We start from the raw sequence: 16,566 nt of genomic DNA, 5'->3' as shown, positions 1-16,566 counted from the left end.
GCTTGGAAAGGAACGTGGAGGTGACGTTGCTCTCAAGCAGCCTCATTCGGTTATGCCAGCTCTCCACATGTCCACTTCCAGCTGCAATTTATATGTGTGGTGGGTGACTCATTCTGTGTAACTGCATTTCCTGTCCTGGATATTTTTTTAAAAATGATTTGCTCCTCATAATTAGATCCCACCCATATTGTTCTTCCTTTTTCACTGTGCTGGGGAGTGAAAGCGCCGACTGCTCAGACTGCACTGTGGTCCCAGCGCTCTGCTCGACACAGGGATTCCATTATTCACCGTCTTCATCATAAATCTAGACTTAGTTGCCAATTATTTTGATTTAGTCACAAGAAATGTAGGTATTAGGGGCTGTCTGGCCTAAGTTTTTGAGGGGGGGAGGGCAAGGAGGAGAGCGAAAGAAAAAAAATCTTCAAAATTCAGTCACATGAAATGTGCACTCCAGTAACAGTTAGTGCTGTGTGGTGTGTCATTACCTGCCACCCCAAAAGGCCGCCTCAGTCCCTGCGTGCATTTCTTTGTGTTCGTATCCTTAAGATCCATCTTCCCAACTCGGACTATTTGACAAATCAAGTAAATTTTATCCCTGTTGAGGTCTTTGTTTCCAAGATCCTGTAAGGCAGGAAACGAATAGTTACACATCGTGTGTCTAATGAACAAAAAGTAGAAAAGCAAACTCAGTAATAGTAAATTCTGGGGGTGGGGGGAAGTTGGTGCTTAGCACTTAGCATACATGGACCAATCATACAATTAGTCCTGGGAAAGGCGGAAAACAAAGCTATCACCCCCATTTCACACATAAGAAAGGTGAGTTTTGGAAAGGAAACTGGGTGACAGGGCTCTGGTGTTCAATCCTGATTCTTTCACCTCAAACTGATGGGAAGAGAAAGACAGAGGTACAGTATCATTTGTATAGGTAGCCGTCCCTATATACCAGCTGATGTATCCAAAAATAGCATTTGTTGCAAATGACTCCATCCACCTGGTCATTGCTCAGCACCTCTGAGGGAGAAGGCAAAAGGAGGAAGGAAAAATCCTAACAATCACCGTTTACTGAGCACCTAATGCATGTACATCACTCGGGGTTGGGTTGTTGTGACACCAAACAACCCCAATATCTGAGAGCTTCTAACACAACAAGGTTTATTTCCAGCTCAGGCTACTGGTCCAGTGCAGATGGGCGGGGGCTCCACTCACTCACTGTGGGCCCCTGGCTGATGGAGGATCTAACCTGTCACAATAGGTGCATTCACCGTCTCCAGAGCAGGGGAAGGTAACGGGGCAAGTCACTCACTGGCTCTTAAAGCTCCCACCCAGAAGAGAGGCATATCACTTCCGCTTCCATTTCAGTGGCCAAACCAAGGGCCGCGGCCACACCTAACTGCAAGGGGGACAGGGAATTACACTCAACTGTGGGCTCAGGAGGAGGAACGCTGAAACCGTGAACTAGCTGACTTCTCAAGCCCTGTGCTCAGTGTCGCACACATCATCGTCTTATTTGATCTTTCACAACACTCCAAAGTCCCATCACTAATACTATTACTGCAGCCCCATTTGACATATGGGGAAACTGAGACACAAAGAAGATAAGGGTCCTCCCCGAGGACATGACCTCAGTCCTTGCAGACACCGTCCGGTCACTCTGACCCCAAAGTCCATCAACCTAACCACCACAATACATTTCTTTCACCATCCAAAGGCACACAGGAGGGGAAACCACCTGGACTACCTCAGCATTCAAGTGCCCTGCTCAAATCTAAAAGCTTCAGTGTTCCTGGCACCCCCTTCCAGCTGAGATCAGCTGGAGAAGGGATGTCAAGGCATGTTGTTGGCATCAGAGCAGAGATCCCTGGGCCTGGTCTCACTAGAGAATAGTCGCTTCTCTTCTGAGTTAATCCTCACGCAGGCATAGGTACTGGGAGCGGCCTGTCAGCTGACATCAGAGCCAGGGCCTGGGGAAAGCAGCCATCCCCAGCCTCTCACTGTGGCTGGTGTGGGACGAAGAGGGAGGGGTGTGCGGAGTCTCTGGGAACAAGACATGGCCCCAAAGTGGTCCACACCTTCCTGCTTGGGGGTTTAGGTGTCAACGTGGACAGGCTATGCTGCCTAGTTGCCTGATCAAACACTAGTCTAGATGTTGCTGTGAGGTATTTTGTAGGTCTGATTAGCATCTACCATCAGTTAACTTTAAGTCAAGGACACACCTTCCATAATGTAGGTGGGCCTCTTCTAATCAGTTGAAGGTCTTAAGAACAGAACGCGAGGTTTCCCAGCGAAGAAGGAATTCTGCCTCAAGACTAGAGTACAGAGATCCTCCCTGAGTTTCCAGCCCTACAGATTTCAAACCTGTCAGCCCTCACAATCACATGAGCCAAATCCTCACAACAAATCTACCTATTTACGTATCTTCCTGGTTCAACTTCCCTGGAGAATCTTCACTGATACAAGGGCTGTCCTTTCAAAGCTGGAGGAATGGACAGCTGCTTCTCCACTCTCCCAAGTCTCCCCACTGGGCAGGGAGAGAGGGAAGGGAGGGGAGAGGCAGCTTTCTGACCGAGGAAGCCCCTCCACTCATTTGCATTTCCCGCCTTGCCCAGCAGGCAGCTGAGTTTGAGATTCCAATTGTCTCACATCCAGATGGTGGGACAGCCTCTTCTCTGGCCTGCCTGACTCCTTCCTCCAATCCACCCTGAAATCCCCCTGAAACTCATCTTTAGGAGCCATGTTCATCATTTCATTTCTCTCCCCGCAACAATGTTAATAGCTCGCTATTTGCTACCCTGTTAGTGCTAGTTTTCCCCAGCTGACGTGAAATGTCCTGGACAAAATATATTTCCAGCTGTCCTATCCCACTGATTCCCCACTATTCTCTGCATGCAAGTACTCTATTTTTGTCACAAAGATTTCTTTATTGTTCCACAAACACACAATGTTCACTTTCGACTCTAGTTCTTCCTAAGCCCCCCACCTGTACCTCCACCTCTAAAGTTTACCCCTTATTCCTCTATATATCCAAATCCTTTCCATCCTTAACAGCTCAAGTCCTGCTTCCCTCACAACGACCTCCATCCCTAATTACTTCTCTCCTCCCATTAGGATTTTTTATATTTTTGAATTATCTATATTGGTATCTTTCAGAGGCATTCCAGAGACACAGAAGCCCTGCCTCCTGACAGGTTCCTTCCTAAATGTTACGGGATGAATTATGTCTCCCCCAAACTCATATGTTGACCCCTTCATGTCTCAGAATGTGACTGTATTTGGAGACAGGGCATTTAAAGAGGTGATTAAGCTAAAATGAGGTCATTAGGGTAAGCTCTAATCCAGTATGACTCGTGTCCTGATAAGAAGAGGAGTTTAGGACACAGACACGCAGAAGGACGGTCACATGAACACACAAGGAGAAGGTGGCCATCTGCAAGCCAAGGAGAGAGGCCTCAGAAGAAACCAAAACTGCCAACACCTTTATCTTGGACTTCCAGCTACTGGAACTGTGAGAAAATAAATTTCTATTGTTTAAGCCACCCCGTCTATGGTACTTTGTAATGACAGCCCTAGCAAATTAATACACTAGATAACCATTTAAGATTCCTAGGTAAGTCCTTTTTCCACTCCTCTTCTCTGAAAAATTTTCACTTGCTCAAAAGAAGACACCAGATCTTTAAGAGCTTCCTCATCAGAGGCCCTTGGTACTAGAGAAGCTTATTGCTATGAGAGCAAGTAAAAATGCTTGAACATAGGTCATTCTCTGGAGAGTGTATAAACAGGCAGTCTCAGAACTAGGCTTCAGTCTGCGGTGTCTCCCAATCATTCTCACTTGGGCCTCACAAAACTCAGACGTTTGGGGAAGCTGAGACACGAAACTTAAAACACGTGTGACCTGATTTAGTAATTCATTAGTGTTCCTTTTACTGTTCAGTCTTGTCCCCCATGTGTTAGCAGCAACCCCCAAACTGGGCAAAGTCTTAGGAAACCTCGCGGTATATGCGCTTTCCTCTTACAGGGCCACGGAGGGTGAATGCTCATAAAGCAGACAGAAGGGAAATCCACCATCAGCCCAACCCACGTGCCAGCTCCTTGGGCTCTGCCTCCAAAGAGGCAACTAGGAAGTGCTGACATCCAGAGACAAGAGAAATGAGGCCAGCAAGGCATGTGCCTGCCAAGTCGTATCTCATATTTAACTTAAACATCACCTCAATGCCCAATTGAAAGTAATTCCCAGTCAAACGCCATCACATCACCCTGTTTTAATTATCTGCATTGCATGCATTGCCTTCTGAGATCTCTCTTGTTTATTTACTCCTTTAATTATTTTCTGAATTCCCCCCATCACACCCTGAGGGCAGGAGCCTATCAGCTTACTCACTGCTGGATCCCCAGATACAGCACAGAGCTTACACACAGTAGGTGCTCATTGGGTAGCTCTTGAATCAATAAAAGAAGCTAGAGCACCATGACGTGCTTTGTCCTGAAATGAAGATTCCCATCGTTTCAAGAGAAGGAAGTGTCAACCCATTAAGCCAGTCAACCAAGGCTCTCAAGTCCGTTTGCTGTGTGAAGAAGAGGTGGTGGCACAGGCAGAATTCCACAAAGGCAGGATCACACTCTCATTGTTCTTGAGTGACACCAATTTACTGATGACCTTTCCTGCACGCTTACATCATGAATGGGTTCTCTGCAAGATGAACCACTGATTGATTCCCTGTCCCTCTCTCTCTTGTGAAACATCTGTCTCTTGGTTTAATCAGGAAGCCCCGTGGGACTCTCCTATTTATCAAGAAAATAAATAGGCTCCTCCTCCTAACTAATAATAGACAAACGGCACTGAGGCACATTTATATATGCCAAGAAAACTTTGTCTAAGCAATTAGGATCTATGATCTTATTCCATGCCTCTAGCCCATTTTTCAGGAAATAAACAAAATAAATCAGCTGCACTCCAATCTAATTGTAACATAACAAAAGACATAGAACTTAATGGCCTGTAACTGGAAAATTATTGTGGGGCAAGGCAGGTTACTCCAGCATGTCAGTCACTCGGTAATGCCCAAACCCCTCCCTCGCTCCTCCTCTGTAATCTCCCTTGCTAACACAGGTGACACAGTGAAAAATCTCATAAACGCTCTTCTCCCCAGAGATGCTTGCAGAAAACACCAATATCCTCAGATATCTTAAGATCATACTCTGAACACAATTCAGTGAAAACAGAAGAGAGGGGTTTCTGCTGGAAATGATAACTCTTATCTCCTTCCTTCCACTGTTTCTCCTTTCTAGAACTAAAAAGCCAGTTCACTCTCAGAAATAAGTCATCTAGGGCTTCCCTGGTGGCGCAGTGGTTGAGAGTCTGCCTGCCGATGCAGGGGACACGGGTTCGTGCCCCGGTCCGGGAAGATCCCACATGCCACGGAGCGGCTGGGCCCGTGAGCCATGGCCGCTGAGCCTGCGCGTCCGGAGCCTGTGCTCCACAACGGGAGAGGCCACGACAGTGAGAGGCCCGCGTACCACAAAAAAAAAAAAAAAAGAAAGAAATACATCATCCAAATAGCAATTGATTTCAACATTTCTCTGTTATGTCTTGCCTGGTGAGTATTGCTATTTAGAAGGATGATCCCAGGAAATCGTAAGATCTTTAGTCATCTATGACTTAAGTATGTTCAGAATGTCTAATTTACCAAGGCAGTCAATGTTCTAGGAAGGCCTTTTTTAATCTGATGTATTCTGGAAAGGTTTTTAGACAGTCTGAACCAAAGTCAGGAACTCAAGTTAACCATGAATTAACCAGAAAATCAGAGTAGCTGCTGTACCTAGTTCACCTCGACATTATTGCTGGAAGAGGTTTGTGCTTGTTTACACAGTGTTCTGCATTGTGTACACATGAGTGAGAAAGATAGGGAGCAAGGAGGAGATTCATCTTCCCAATAGCTTCCTTTTACAAAACGCCCAGAACACAGCTCTGCACCAAGGCCACGCTCCCTCCTGACCACCTGACCAGCCCCATCTCCAAGATCATGTCCATGAGTATGGGATGTGGTACAAGAGGACAGTGCACACCTACCGTGAAGACCACCTTCAGGTTGTTGAGCATCTCGATCTCCTTTGGGAAGCCCCTGCTGCCCCATCGCACCAGGTAGTTCTCACTGTGGGAAGAGGGGTGGCAACCCATTACTGCTAGGGGTCTCAATATTCATAAGGTAAAAATATTCACCAAGCCTCTGCTATGCGCCGAACACCAAGCTGGCAACTGGGGACATGGGAGTGTCTGAGACAGGCTCTCCCTGTCTGTCCCTCCCTCCAGGAGATCACAGTCCCGTCAGGGAGACAGACGTTAGACAAGCAGGGGTAAGGAATTACTAACACTTGGTATTCACAACCTCTTTCCCTCCGCCAGCTAGTAAGCAAATTCTAACCCAGCTATCTAATGTTTTTGAAGAGCGGCAGCATTCTCTGTAGAGGTGATAAAGAGTGGCAGAAGTGAGAGGGAAAGGATGTTTGTATGTTTTGCTGGGCATTAAGAATGTATTTGTCCTTCCCACCCTATTCCCCTTTCAAGATCGAGTAAAGATTTGAATTATTCTAAATTATCCATTAGATGTCGGACCGTTTCCTTGAAGGAATGTCACACTGTGATGGACCATAGAGGGCCTTAGCCATTATCTGAGATACACTTAAGTAATGATTTAAATGCAGTCGTGGCAACTATTTATATGCAATCATGCTACAAAGAAAAAGGTCAGGATGGTGTGAGAATGTATATCAGAAGAACCATGCCTAGCCTGGGTGGTTAGGGAAGTCTTTGCTGAGGATGTGACATGTAAATAAAGTTGGTCAGGAAAAAGAGAGTGGGAAAGGGAAATATGTCAGGCAAAGCAAACATGCGTGCAAAGGCCCTGAGACAGGACGGAGCTTGATGCACCTAAAAAACAAATCCAAGGGGAAAATGGTAAGAGAAAAATCAGAAAGATAGGCCAGCCCATGTAGGCTTTATAGGCCATTCAAGGATTTTGACTTGATCCTGATGGTAATGAGAACCCACTGACAGGTTTTATGAAAGGCAGACACACAGTTCTGACATCTGATCATTTATCAACACACATCTTCTAGCAATCATACACACACCCCTGTGAGGTTCATACTAGTCAGCCTAGCTGCATCGACAAGATCAGGAAATGTGGCATTCTTTAACTTAGGAGAAGCTTGGTATAGTTTGCTGAGTTGAGTCATTCAGTTTTCCATGCCATCCAGGAGCATAGAGTTGGTTCTAAATAAATGCCCGTTATCTTGAATCAGGATACAAACAAAATAAAACTCAAAAACCAAGTCAGCCCAAAAAAGGCATAATAAGAGAATTCAGCAAAGTTAAAGGGAATTGCCTGCTTTTTAGAGGTTTGTTCTCTCTGATGCCTTGTTTTTTTCTCTCCACTCACCCCTGGAAGACTATTAAAAGCAGTCTGAGCAAGGTTCAAGGGGGAAACAGAACTTACAACGGAAAGAAAACTGTCCCAGATTAATCAATGGTTAAAACTTAATCAAGTTAAATGTACTTTTTTTTTTTAGTAAGATCTAAAATTTTTAGTGGAATTTTCAGCAAAATAACCAAGAAGCCTCCAAGGCTCCATCCCCAAAAAGATTTGTTTTAATTATTTTCCATTGGTTATTTCTGGACTGTCATAGTGAAATACCTGGGTATTTCCCAGGACCTTTAATCACATGTAGCATGTCCAGTAGAGAACTAGCCTGCTAGGTCTAAACACTAGGCACCAGCAATTTTCTTCTAGGGGAAAGAGAATCATAAATCAGAAAAGCAATTTAGAGGGCTGAGTTGGCCCCATCCATCTTTTCCCAGGAAGACCTGGGTGGTAAATCTGAAGGCCTACCTGGCACCAAGACAGGTAAGACCTCTTCCACATGACACCCTCCTCAGGGGAAGAGGGAGAACCATTCCAACTCTTTCTTGAGCTCCTTTTGGAAATTAGCCTTGCCACTGGCCTGATGCCTGAACTGCTTCTTTTCCATACTACCAAAATTTATCTTAAGTTTCCCAAACCAAATCTCTGCAGGCATCCATTGGAATCGGACCATCGTACATCCCAATACTGAAAGGTTGGTCCCAGCCAAATTCTCCCCAGCTCACATCTGGACCACACTGAGGATGCCCTAACTTGCCTGTGGCTCACTGTATGCACACGCTGGCTAGGGAAGGCAGGAATGGAGAAGCTTGGTTTCTTAGGGAGAGAACAGCTACCCAGAGTCAGACCGACTTGGGGAGTGCTTCCAAGTTCCCCTGCCCCTTTCCCGTATCATGCCTCTTCTCTTCTTTATTTGTTTTCTACTCTTTTTTTCTGGCGGGGTTCTGTCCCTTTGTCCCCCTCCTCCTCAGCCCTCACTCTCCCGAGGGCTTCCCTGTGTCTCTGGCACTCTCAGAGGCATCACTCAGGCATGCCCCATCGAGCGCATCATTTGGTGTGGCGCATCGGGGAACAGAGCTGCCACCTCACTGATCCACTGCCTCCCTCCACAGAGCTGGTTCAGGCCATCCATCACTTAGATGAGCCAGCAGGCCAGGCACGCTTGTCAGTTCAGCCATGAGGAATCCTTGTGTTTTCTGAGAGGCAGGGAGTGCTTTCGGGATCTCTGTCACAGGTGCCTTGGAGCAGCTGACAGGGAACAGCAAGGGGCCTATGACACGCAGACCATCTCAAAGTGGGTTCTAAGGGAGCAGGAACACTTGTTCACAGTGTCTGCTGAGGCTTAGCCAGATGAGCTGGGCTGATTCTTTAAATTAGAGATTTAAGTTTGCTATAAAGAATAGCTTTCCACCGTAACAGTGCTAAGACCCTGGTGAGAACCACTGAGGATATTTGATATAACTCTTTCCTTGGTGACAGATTAAACTGGAAACTAGCTTATCTTTGGAGTCAGATGGACTTGGGTAGACAGCTCAGCTCTGCCATTTATAAATATATGTGCCTTTGAGCAAGTCACTTGACCTCTCTGAGCCTCATTTTCTCACCCAAATCACATAGAGTAATGACGATTATGTGAGATCACATACAGACCTCAGTTCCGTCTTCTTAGGTGGATAGCCCCTTCTATGTTTAATAAATGTCTCCAAGAGAGCCATTATTTTCTAAAGTGAATTTTATAATTCAGTAGGAACTATATGTTATCTCCTTTAATCATCAATACAAGCAAGGTAAGAAGATATCATTTTCTCCATAGAAGCAGAAGGATCATGCTCCAGCTCCACTGTACTGCGTTAACTGGGATCTCAAATACAGGACCACGTGTTGGCTCAGAACCCCACTGGAGGGGACAGGCAGTGGTCACCTGGGAGGAAGGATGGACTGAGCCACAGGCAGATGCCAGGGCTGGCAGTGGGGGCCAGAAGTACATCAAGGTCTTTCCTCTGGAGATTCCCAAACGTGTTTTCCCTTCTTCGAGCTGAGGTACCTGGAAGTTCCCTTACTTTTTCCATTTTCAAGAACAATTAATTAAGATAGTAACAATGATAACCACTGCCACTTGGAGCACCATGTGCCAGGCCCTGTGCTTCCTGTGCTTTTTCGTATTAAAGTCTAACTAAAAGAAATGACCCCGTGAGGTTGACACTTACATTTTGCAAATGGGAAACTCAGGCTTAAGAAAGATTAACAACGTGCCCAAGGTTAAGAAAGAGTAAATGGTGGGGGCACGATGTAAACCCACGCAGATTCCAGAGCCCACACTCTTAGCCTGCTACTGCCATTGAGGACAGGGCGTTTTCACCATTCATTTCTTAACTCTCCTTTTAAAATAGGTATTTTTATTCTATTCAGTGCTACCTGTCTGAATCTTGTTATTTCTGGTTGTTTTCCAGTAATCAAAGAACTGTTTACAAAACCCTATGGTGTAACCATAACCCTACTCTGGGAAAAAAAAGTGGTGAAAGTAACATTTCCACCTGACTCCCACACCCTAAAAGAAGAAGTTATTTCCACATTCTCAGCTCGACTGTTTCTCTACTGGGTGGGAATTTCTCCACAAGTGATGGTGGAAGGAAAAGGCACTCTGAGCTCTGCCAACTCCAATCTCCCGAATACAAAGAAGTCAGGCAATGTTGAACACTTACCTTATGACCATTTGCTTGTTGGGGTCATAGAGGGACATGAAGAGCTCAGCGTCTTCCCCAATTCTGCACACAAAGTTTCTCACAAAGACATAGAGGCTGTGGGTAGGGGATGAGGAGATCCGGGAATACATTCCATAATCAGGCTGATCTTTTGACTGAGAGGTGGAAGGAAAAGGGAGAAAATTAGCCCAGCACCACTCAGGACAACAGAAAGACGACCCTGAATATTAAGAATCATGTAAGTTTCAAGCCTAAAGATTTCAGCATTACATCCAGGCCTTCCACCAAAAGTTCCTGTTGTCTGAGCCAAGTCACTTTGACTCTCTTGGCCTTGATCTTGGGAAATACCACAAATGACCCAGACTTCCACATAAAGTTCAGTGTCATAAAAAGCACAAACTATAAAAGAAAAAAATGCTTAAACAGACTTTATCAAAACTAAAAATTCTGCTTTTTGAAAGACACATTTAAGAAAATGAAAGGCCAGGTACACACCAGGAGAAAATTTATTTGCAAAACATGTATCTGATAAAGAATTTGTATCCAGAATATACAAAGAATTTTTACAACTCAATGACAAGAAAATCAACCCAATGAAAATGGACAAGGTATCTGAACAAACACTTCACAAAAAAAGATACAAATGGTAAAGGCCAGTAAGCACATGAAGAGATGCTCAAAATTGCTAGTCATTCAGGGACATTCAAAACAACAGTGAGATACCAGTACACAACCACTAGAATGGCTAAAGTTAAAACACTGACAATATCAAGTGCTAACAAGAATGTAGAGGAACTGGCACTCCCATAGTTTGCTGATGGGAATGCAAAATTATACAGGCCTTTTGGGAAATAGTATGTTGGTACCTGAAAAAGTTAAATATGTACTTATCATATGCTCCAACGACTATTATCCAGAAAGAATAAAATCATATGCCCACACAAAGATTTATATGAAAATGTTCATAGTGTTATTAGTTATAATAGCCCTGAATTAGAAACAACCCACATATTCAACAACTGATCAATGATACATACCACTGGCAACTGGTCAATGGTATAGCAACTCAGCAATGAAAAGGAAAAAACATTAATACATACAACAACACGAACTTCAAAAACAGCATGCTGAGTAAAAGTCAAACACAAAAACCATATGGAACCTCCCTGGTGGCGCAGCAGTTAAGAATCCGCCTGCCAATGCAGGGGATGCAGGTTCAAGCCCTGGTCCGGGAATAACCCACATGCCACAGAGCAACTAAGCCTGTGCGCCACAACTACCGAGCCCACATGCCACAACTACTGAAGCCCATGCACCTAGAGCCCATGCTCCACAACAAGAGAAGCCACCGCAATGAGAAGCCTGCACACCACATCAAAGAATAGCCCCCACTCGCCGGAAATAGAGAAAGCCCACATGCAGCAACGAAGACCCAACACAGCCAAAAATAAAAAATATATATAAAATAAATAAATAAACTTATAAAAAAAAGACATATGATTCCATTTATATTAAATTCTAGAAAAGACAAAATATAGTCACAAAAGGGGTTGCCTGGGGCTTGGGACTGGGGAAGGGGGTTGACTGCAAAGGAACTCAAAGGAACTTTTAGGATCATGGAGCTATTCTATACCTTGATTGCAGTAGAGTCTGCCCAACACTATGTATTAATAAGATCCATTAGACTGTAATTTTATTTTATTTTATTATTTTTTTTGCGGTACGTGGGCCTCTCACTGCTGTGGCCTCTCCCGTTGCGGAGCACAGGCTCTGGACGCGCAGGCTCAGCGGCCATGGCTCACGGGCCTAGCTGCTCCGTGACAGGTGGGATCTTCCTGGACTGGGGCACAAACCCGTGTCCCCTACATTGGCAGGCAGACTCTCAACCACTGCACTACCAGGGAAGCCCTAGACTGTAATTTTTTTTTTTTCCTAGACTGTAATTTTAAATGAATTAATTTTATTGTATGAAAATCATATCTCAGTAGAGCTAAAAATAAAGTTGCTTTCAAACAATACACAGTGGATAAAATACTTCTTAAAAATATAAATCAGATTATGTTAACCTTGTAAAGATTATGTTTCCTTGGAATCTTTTATTGGCTTCTTACCACAGTTGGAGTAATATCTTAGCTCTTCCCCATGACCCTTAGGTCCTATGAGAACTGGCTCCTGCTACCTACCTCTGCAAAGCATTGCCTTCACTCTTCCACTGTTCATTATGGCCCACCCATACTGACCTTTCTACTCCCTGAACATTCAGAACTCAGTCCTACCTCAGGGCCTCTGCATTTGCTGTTCCCCCTGCATTGAACATCTTGTCCCCACATCTTCCCAGGCCTGCTGCCTTCACATTATACAAGTGTCATCTCAGATGTCCCTCCTGGGAGAGGCCTTTCCTGATGGTACCTTTCAAAATAGCTCCTGATTCACATAACACTAATTGATTGCCTTTTAGAAACTTATCGCCATCTGGAATTATTTACTTATTTACTTTTTGAACATTTCTTCTTTTTTCCTCTCTGGAATATAAAAGGTCCGTGAGAACAGGAAACTTGCCTGGCATTAAACCACCTGGGGGTTGGTTGTGGAATGAATCAAGATCCAAGTACAAAAACACAATAAAATGCATGTGGTTACTGATCATCTCAGGTCATAGGACAGATGTCCCTTTGAATAATATACAGTCTGGTTAATTAGCTTATTATTTTAAACTTATGATGTGCTAAAGCCTGCTTCGCTTGGCCAAGCCTAGTTCACAAAGCTCACCATCTCTTCCTTGATACGCTCTGTGATTTTATCAGTCGCTTCTTCGTGTGCATGGAACAAGCTGATGACGCTGGTATTATCAGGGTCCAAGATATTTCCATCTTCATCTCTGACAATCAGATCAAGTTCAAGGATTCTGAAAAGCAAAAATGTGAGATGATAAATCAAGGGAGGCTGAAGCCTGTAGAACGTTGGTGAGAAGTTTCTACCAGAAAGCTCACCTGATTTCTGAGGATCATAGGCTCCCATAGCACAGCTCTATACAGACAGCCTTGCACACAGCTGGGAGTCACACTGATATAGCTCAGCCTTTCTGGGAGGTACTGTGGTAGTGTGTATTAAGAAAATTTTAATGTGTATTTCCTGTGATACTGAACTTAGAAAAACAACCACACTTGAACAAGGATGTGTGTTACATCAGCAAAGTGTTGAAAAAAACTAAAATGTCAGTCAAAGGGGGAATGGGTAAATAAACTGTCATCTGTAATGGAATTCTATGTAGTCGGGTTTTAAAAATATGATATAGTTTTGATATGTTTAATGATATGTATTAGTGAAGAAAAAATCAAGCATGGAAAGATGCATACAGTGTGTTTTTTTTTTTTTTTTTTTTTGCGATACGCAGGCCTCTCACTGTCGTGGCCTCTCCCGTTGCGAAGCACAGCCTCCGGATGCGCAGGCTCAGCGGCCATGGCTCACGGGCCCAGCCGCTCTGCGGCATGTGGGATCTTCCTGGACTGGGGCATGAACCCGTGTCCCCCGCATTGGCAGGCGGACTCTCGACCACTGCGCCACCAGGGAAGCCCCAATACAGTGTGAAGTAAAAAACAAGCAAACAAAGAAACCAAGGCAGGTATGTTACCTGGGTGCATGTACAGAGAGAAAGGTATGGACAAAATGCACCAAACTACCAACATGCGTGCCTGTAAGGAGAGGTAGGGCACTGGGACTAGGAGGGGTGGAGGGATCAAGGGAGAATTTTGCCTTATCTCTATTTGTTTAATGTTTATATAACATAACATAATATAGTATGATATATAATACATATGCAGAGAAGGTATTCACGTACCACTTATTCAATGATACCTTGAAAATAGCTGTTGGGGGAGAAATCTCAGATATATCCATTGTTACCCACAGTTTGCTCTTTAGCTCTGTGACTTCCAGGTCACAGGATTTTCCCTGTTTGGTATTGATTTGTTTCAACTGCATCTGCCATTCTGATTGGCATCAATGGCACTAGTAACAGCAAAATACTCACACAGCACTTGCGATAAGCTGTACCTTAAATTCTTCACACATATTAAGGCATTTAACTCTTGTAACAACGCTGTGAGGGAAGTACTATTAATACCTGCATTTTACAGATGAAGAAAAGACTGAGGATAATTTACTCCAGGTCACATAGCTAGTAAAAAGTAATATGGCATACTAGTCTGCACTCTTAACCTTTATGGTATACTTTCAAGATAGGAGGCTCTTAGAGGCAGCACTGGGTTTGTGGACAGGGGTTATGTTTGCACAGGTCCTAACCTGAAGCTGCTTTTGCATCTGATCTTGACATGGAGGACCTCAGTTGTCCATACAAAGAGGGGAGGGGGTGGTGGGCTGATGGAGACTCTGAGAGGAACAACGGTGGTCCTGCTTAGGCACCACTACCACCAAGCACCAGACAGGGTCAGGGCAGCAAGGACAGATGAAGGAGGCTACGTTTTCATCTCTTATTTGACAATTGGATTGAAAGGCACATCTCTCATGTCATCCAAATGCAAACAGAAGGGAGTCAAAGTTCACCCACTTGTCCACATTCATTAGGAAATTAACTTCCAACTAGATATGACTCATAATGTTGCACAGCCATGCTGCTGAATGGGCAACGCTAAGGGGGAATAAATGTATTCAACTAATGCTGAGCAGAGGCTCTCATGACCTGGGAAAAGACGAAGCATAGCCAATACGTAATTTAATGCCGAGATCTCTCTAGCTCCTTTCTCTTCGAAATTTATCAAAGTGGATTCGGTTCTAAAATGTATGAATAAAACATTCTCCCGGGTCCAGCTGTCTTGGGATTTGAAGGAATCATTTGAGGAGTCCTCACTGCTTGGATACCAAAGAGCTTGTCCATTACCAGTTTCATTTGAAACTTGGAAGCTTTAGTAGACAAGGGGCAGGGTTCATGGGATTCCCATGACCCACGATCAGGAGAGGCTTCTTCCCAAGAGGACAGCAAACCATTCATTTTGGAGAACTGAGCATTTTGACAGTTTCTCCTTAGAAGGTAACCCCACTGCTCTCTCTGTTCAAGAAAGTGATAAAATGAACCCAAGACGAGGGCAGGGGAGGAAGTCCTCACTGTATGCCTTTTTCAAAAAAATAAAAAATTTTAAGGTGAAGAAAACAGAAATGGCTTTTTCTGTGGCTCCCCATCACTCTCTGGACAAATCCGAACTTTTCCACCTGGCACTCAGGCCCTTGAGATTCCAGCCCGTCTACCTTCCTCTCCATATTCATGCTCAGCTCTCAGCTCCTCTCAGCTTCTCTCTCTCTCTTCCTCTAAATTTCTTCACCTAATAATTCCTACCAGTCTTGTGTGATGCAGGGCAGGTGTCACCCCCTGCCCTGTCTCCTCCCACCCTCTTGTTCATGCTTCCTCCTCTCATGAAATGCATGACTTCTTACTCAACTGTCTGTTTACTTCTCTTTCTCTTACTATTCCTCATAGTCCTCAGGAGGCAGTAGAATGCAGTGGTTAAGTGCTTGAACTCTGGAGCCAAGCTACCTGGTTCAAATTCCAGTGCATCTTGGGCAAGATGACCTCATCAGCCTGTGAGCCTCCATTTCCTCATCTAAGAAAAAGGGATGATAATAGTACCTGCCTCACAGAGTTGTCGGAAGACTTAACTGAATTAATGCATGGAAAGTGCTTAAAACTGTACCTGGCAGACAGTAAGCACTCAGAAAGTTATTATTAGTTCTCTTTGCTTGCCTTTTGTTGTTGTTGTTGCATAGAGAGGCTGTATTTTGTAAATGTCTGTGTCCTGAGGGCCTCTCGGGTGCTCGACAAAAGTTTGATGGCTGAAGGAAGGAATGGAATTTCTGGGGGAAGAAATAGGCTGATTCTGACCAGTCCTCCAAGACTCAGAGTCCTGCTTCCCTGACTCTCACAGCCTGAGGCTGATGGTCCACATGCTGTTCCTGACACTCTGACCTGAAATCTGGCCTTCTGGTTTTCAGGAAGCTGCCTATCCCATATCAGAGCTCTGAGCCCCCGAGACACCAGGCCTATATTAATTTAAGGTGCACAAATCTCTCTCACTTCCAGCTGAAGTCGTCAGGGAAGTGAAGCAAGAAACAAGGGGCCCCTTAGCTCAGGGCCTCGGTCTCCGAGGATGTCTCTCACTTCCCCAAAGGCAACTGACTGAAACTGAAAGCACGGTGCTGATCCAGGCAATGCTGTAGAGGGAGACTGATTTAGGGAGGATCCTCTTTCTCCTTTCACCACCATTCACCTACTGCATGCAGATCCTACGCCCAGCACATAGAAATGAATCTGCCTTAGAGGAGCTCCCAACACAGCATGGGAGACAGGCCAGTAAGGAGGTAATTACTGGTCAGGGTGCTAAGGGCCTACAAGAGTGCCTAACCCAGCCAGGGTGGGTGGGGGGGAAATCAGGGAAGGC

General features: G+C 44.7%; 1 protein-coding gene across 1 annotated transcript in view; it reads right to left on the bottom strand.

Moving 5' to 3' along the window:
• The window catches only part of DOCK2 (dedicator of cytokinesis 2), a gene marked incomplete at both ends in the record, with an annotated part of 408,698 nt that overhangs the window by 356,745 nt on the left and 35,387 nt on the right, over positions 1-16,566 (bottom strand). Inside the window, 4 exons of the mRNA XM_079702106.1 lie at positions 486-621; positions 6,065-6,146; positions 10,118-10,272; positions 12,887-13,022. Of these exons, the coding sequence (XP_079558232.1) occupies positions 486-621; positions 6,065-6,146; positions 10,118-10,272; positions 12,887-13,022 (509 nt within the window). The remainder of the gene's footprint in view (positions 1-485; positions 622-6,064; positions 6,147-10,117; positions 10,273-12,886; positions 13,023-16,566) is intronic.

The sequence above is a fragment of the Hyperoodon ampullatus genome, assembly GCF_949752795.1.
Source record: "Hyperoodon ampullatus genome assembly, chromosome: 4".
NCBI classification, from domain to species: Eukaryota; Metazoa; Chordata; class Mammalia; order Artiodactyla; family Ziphiidae; genus Hyperoodon; species Hyperoodon ampullatus.
The sequence above is the reverse complement of the archived record's forward strand: the minus strand, read 5'-3'. Positions and strand labels throughout refer to the sequence as shown.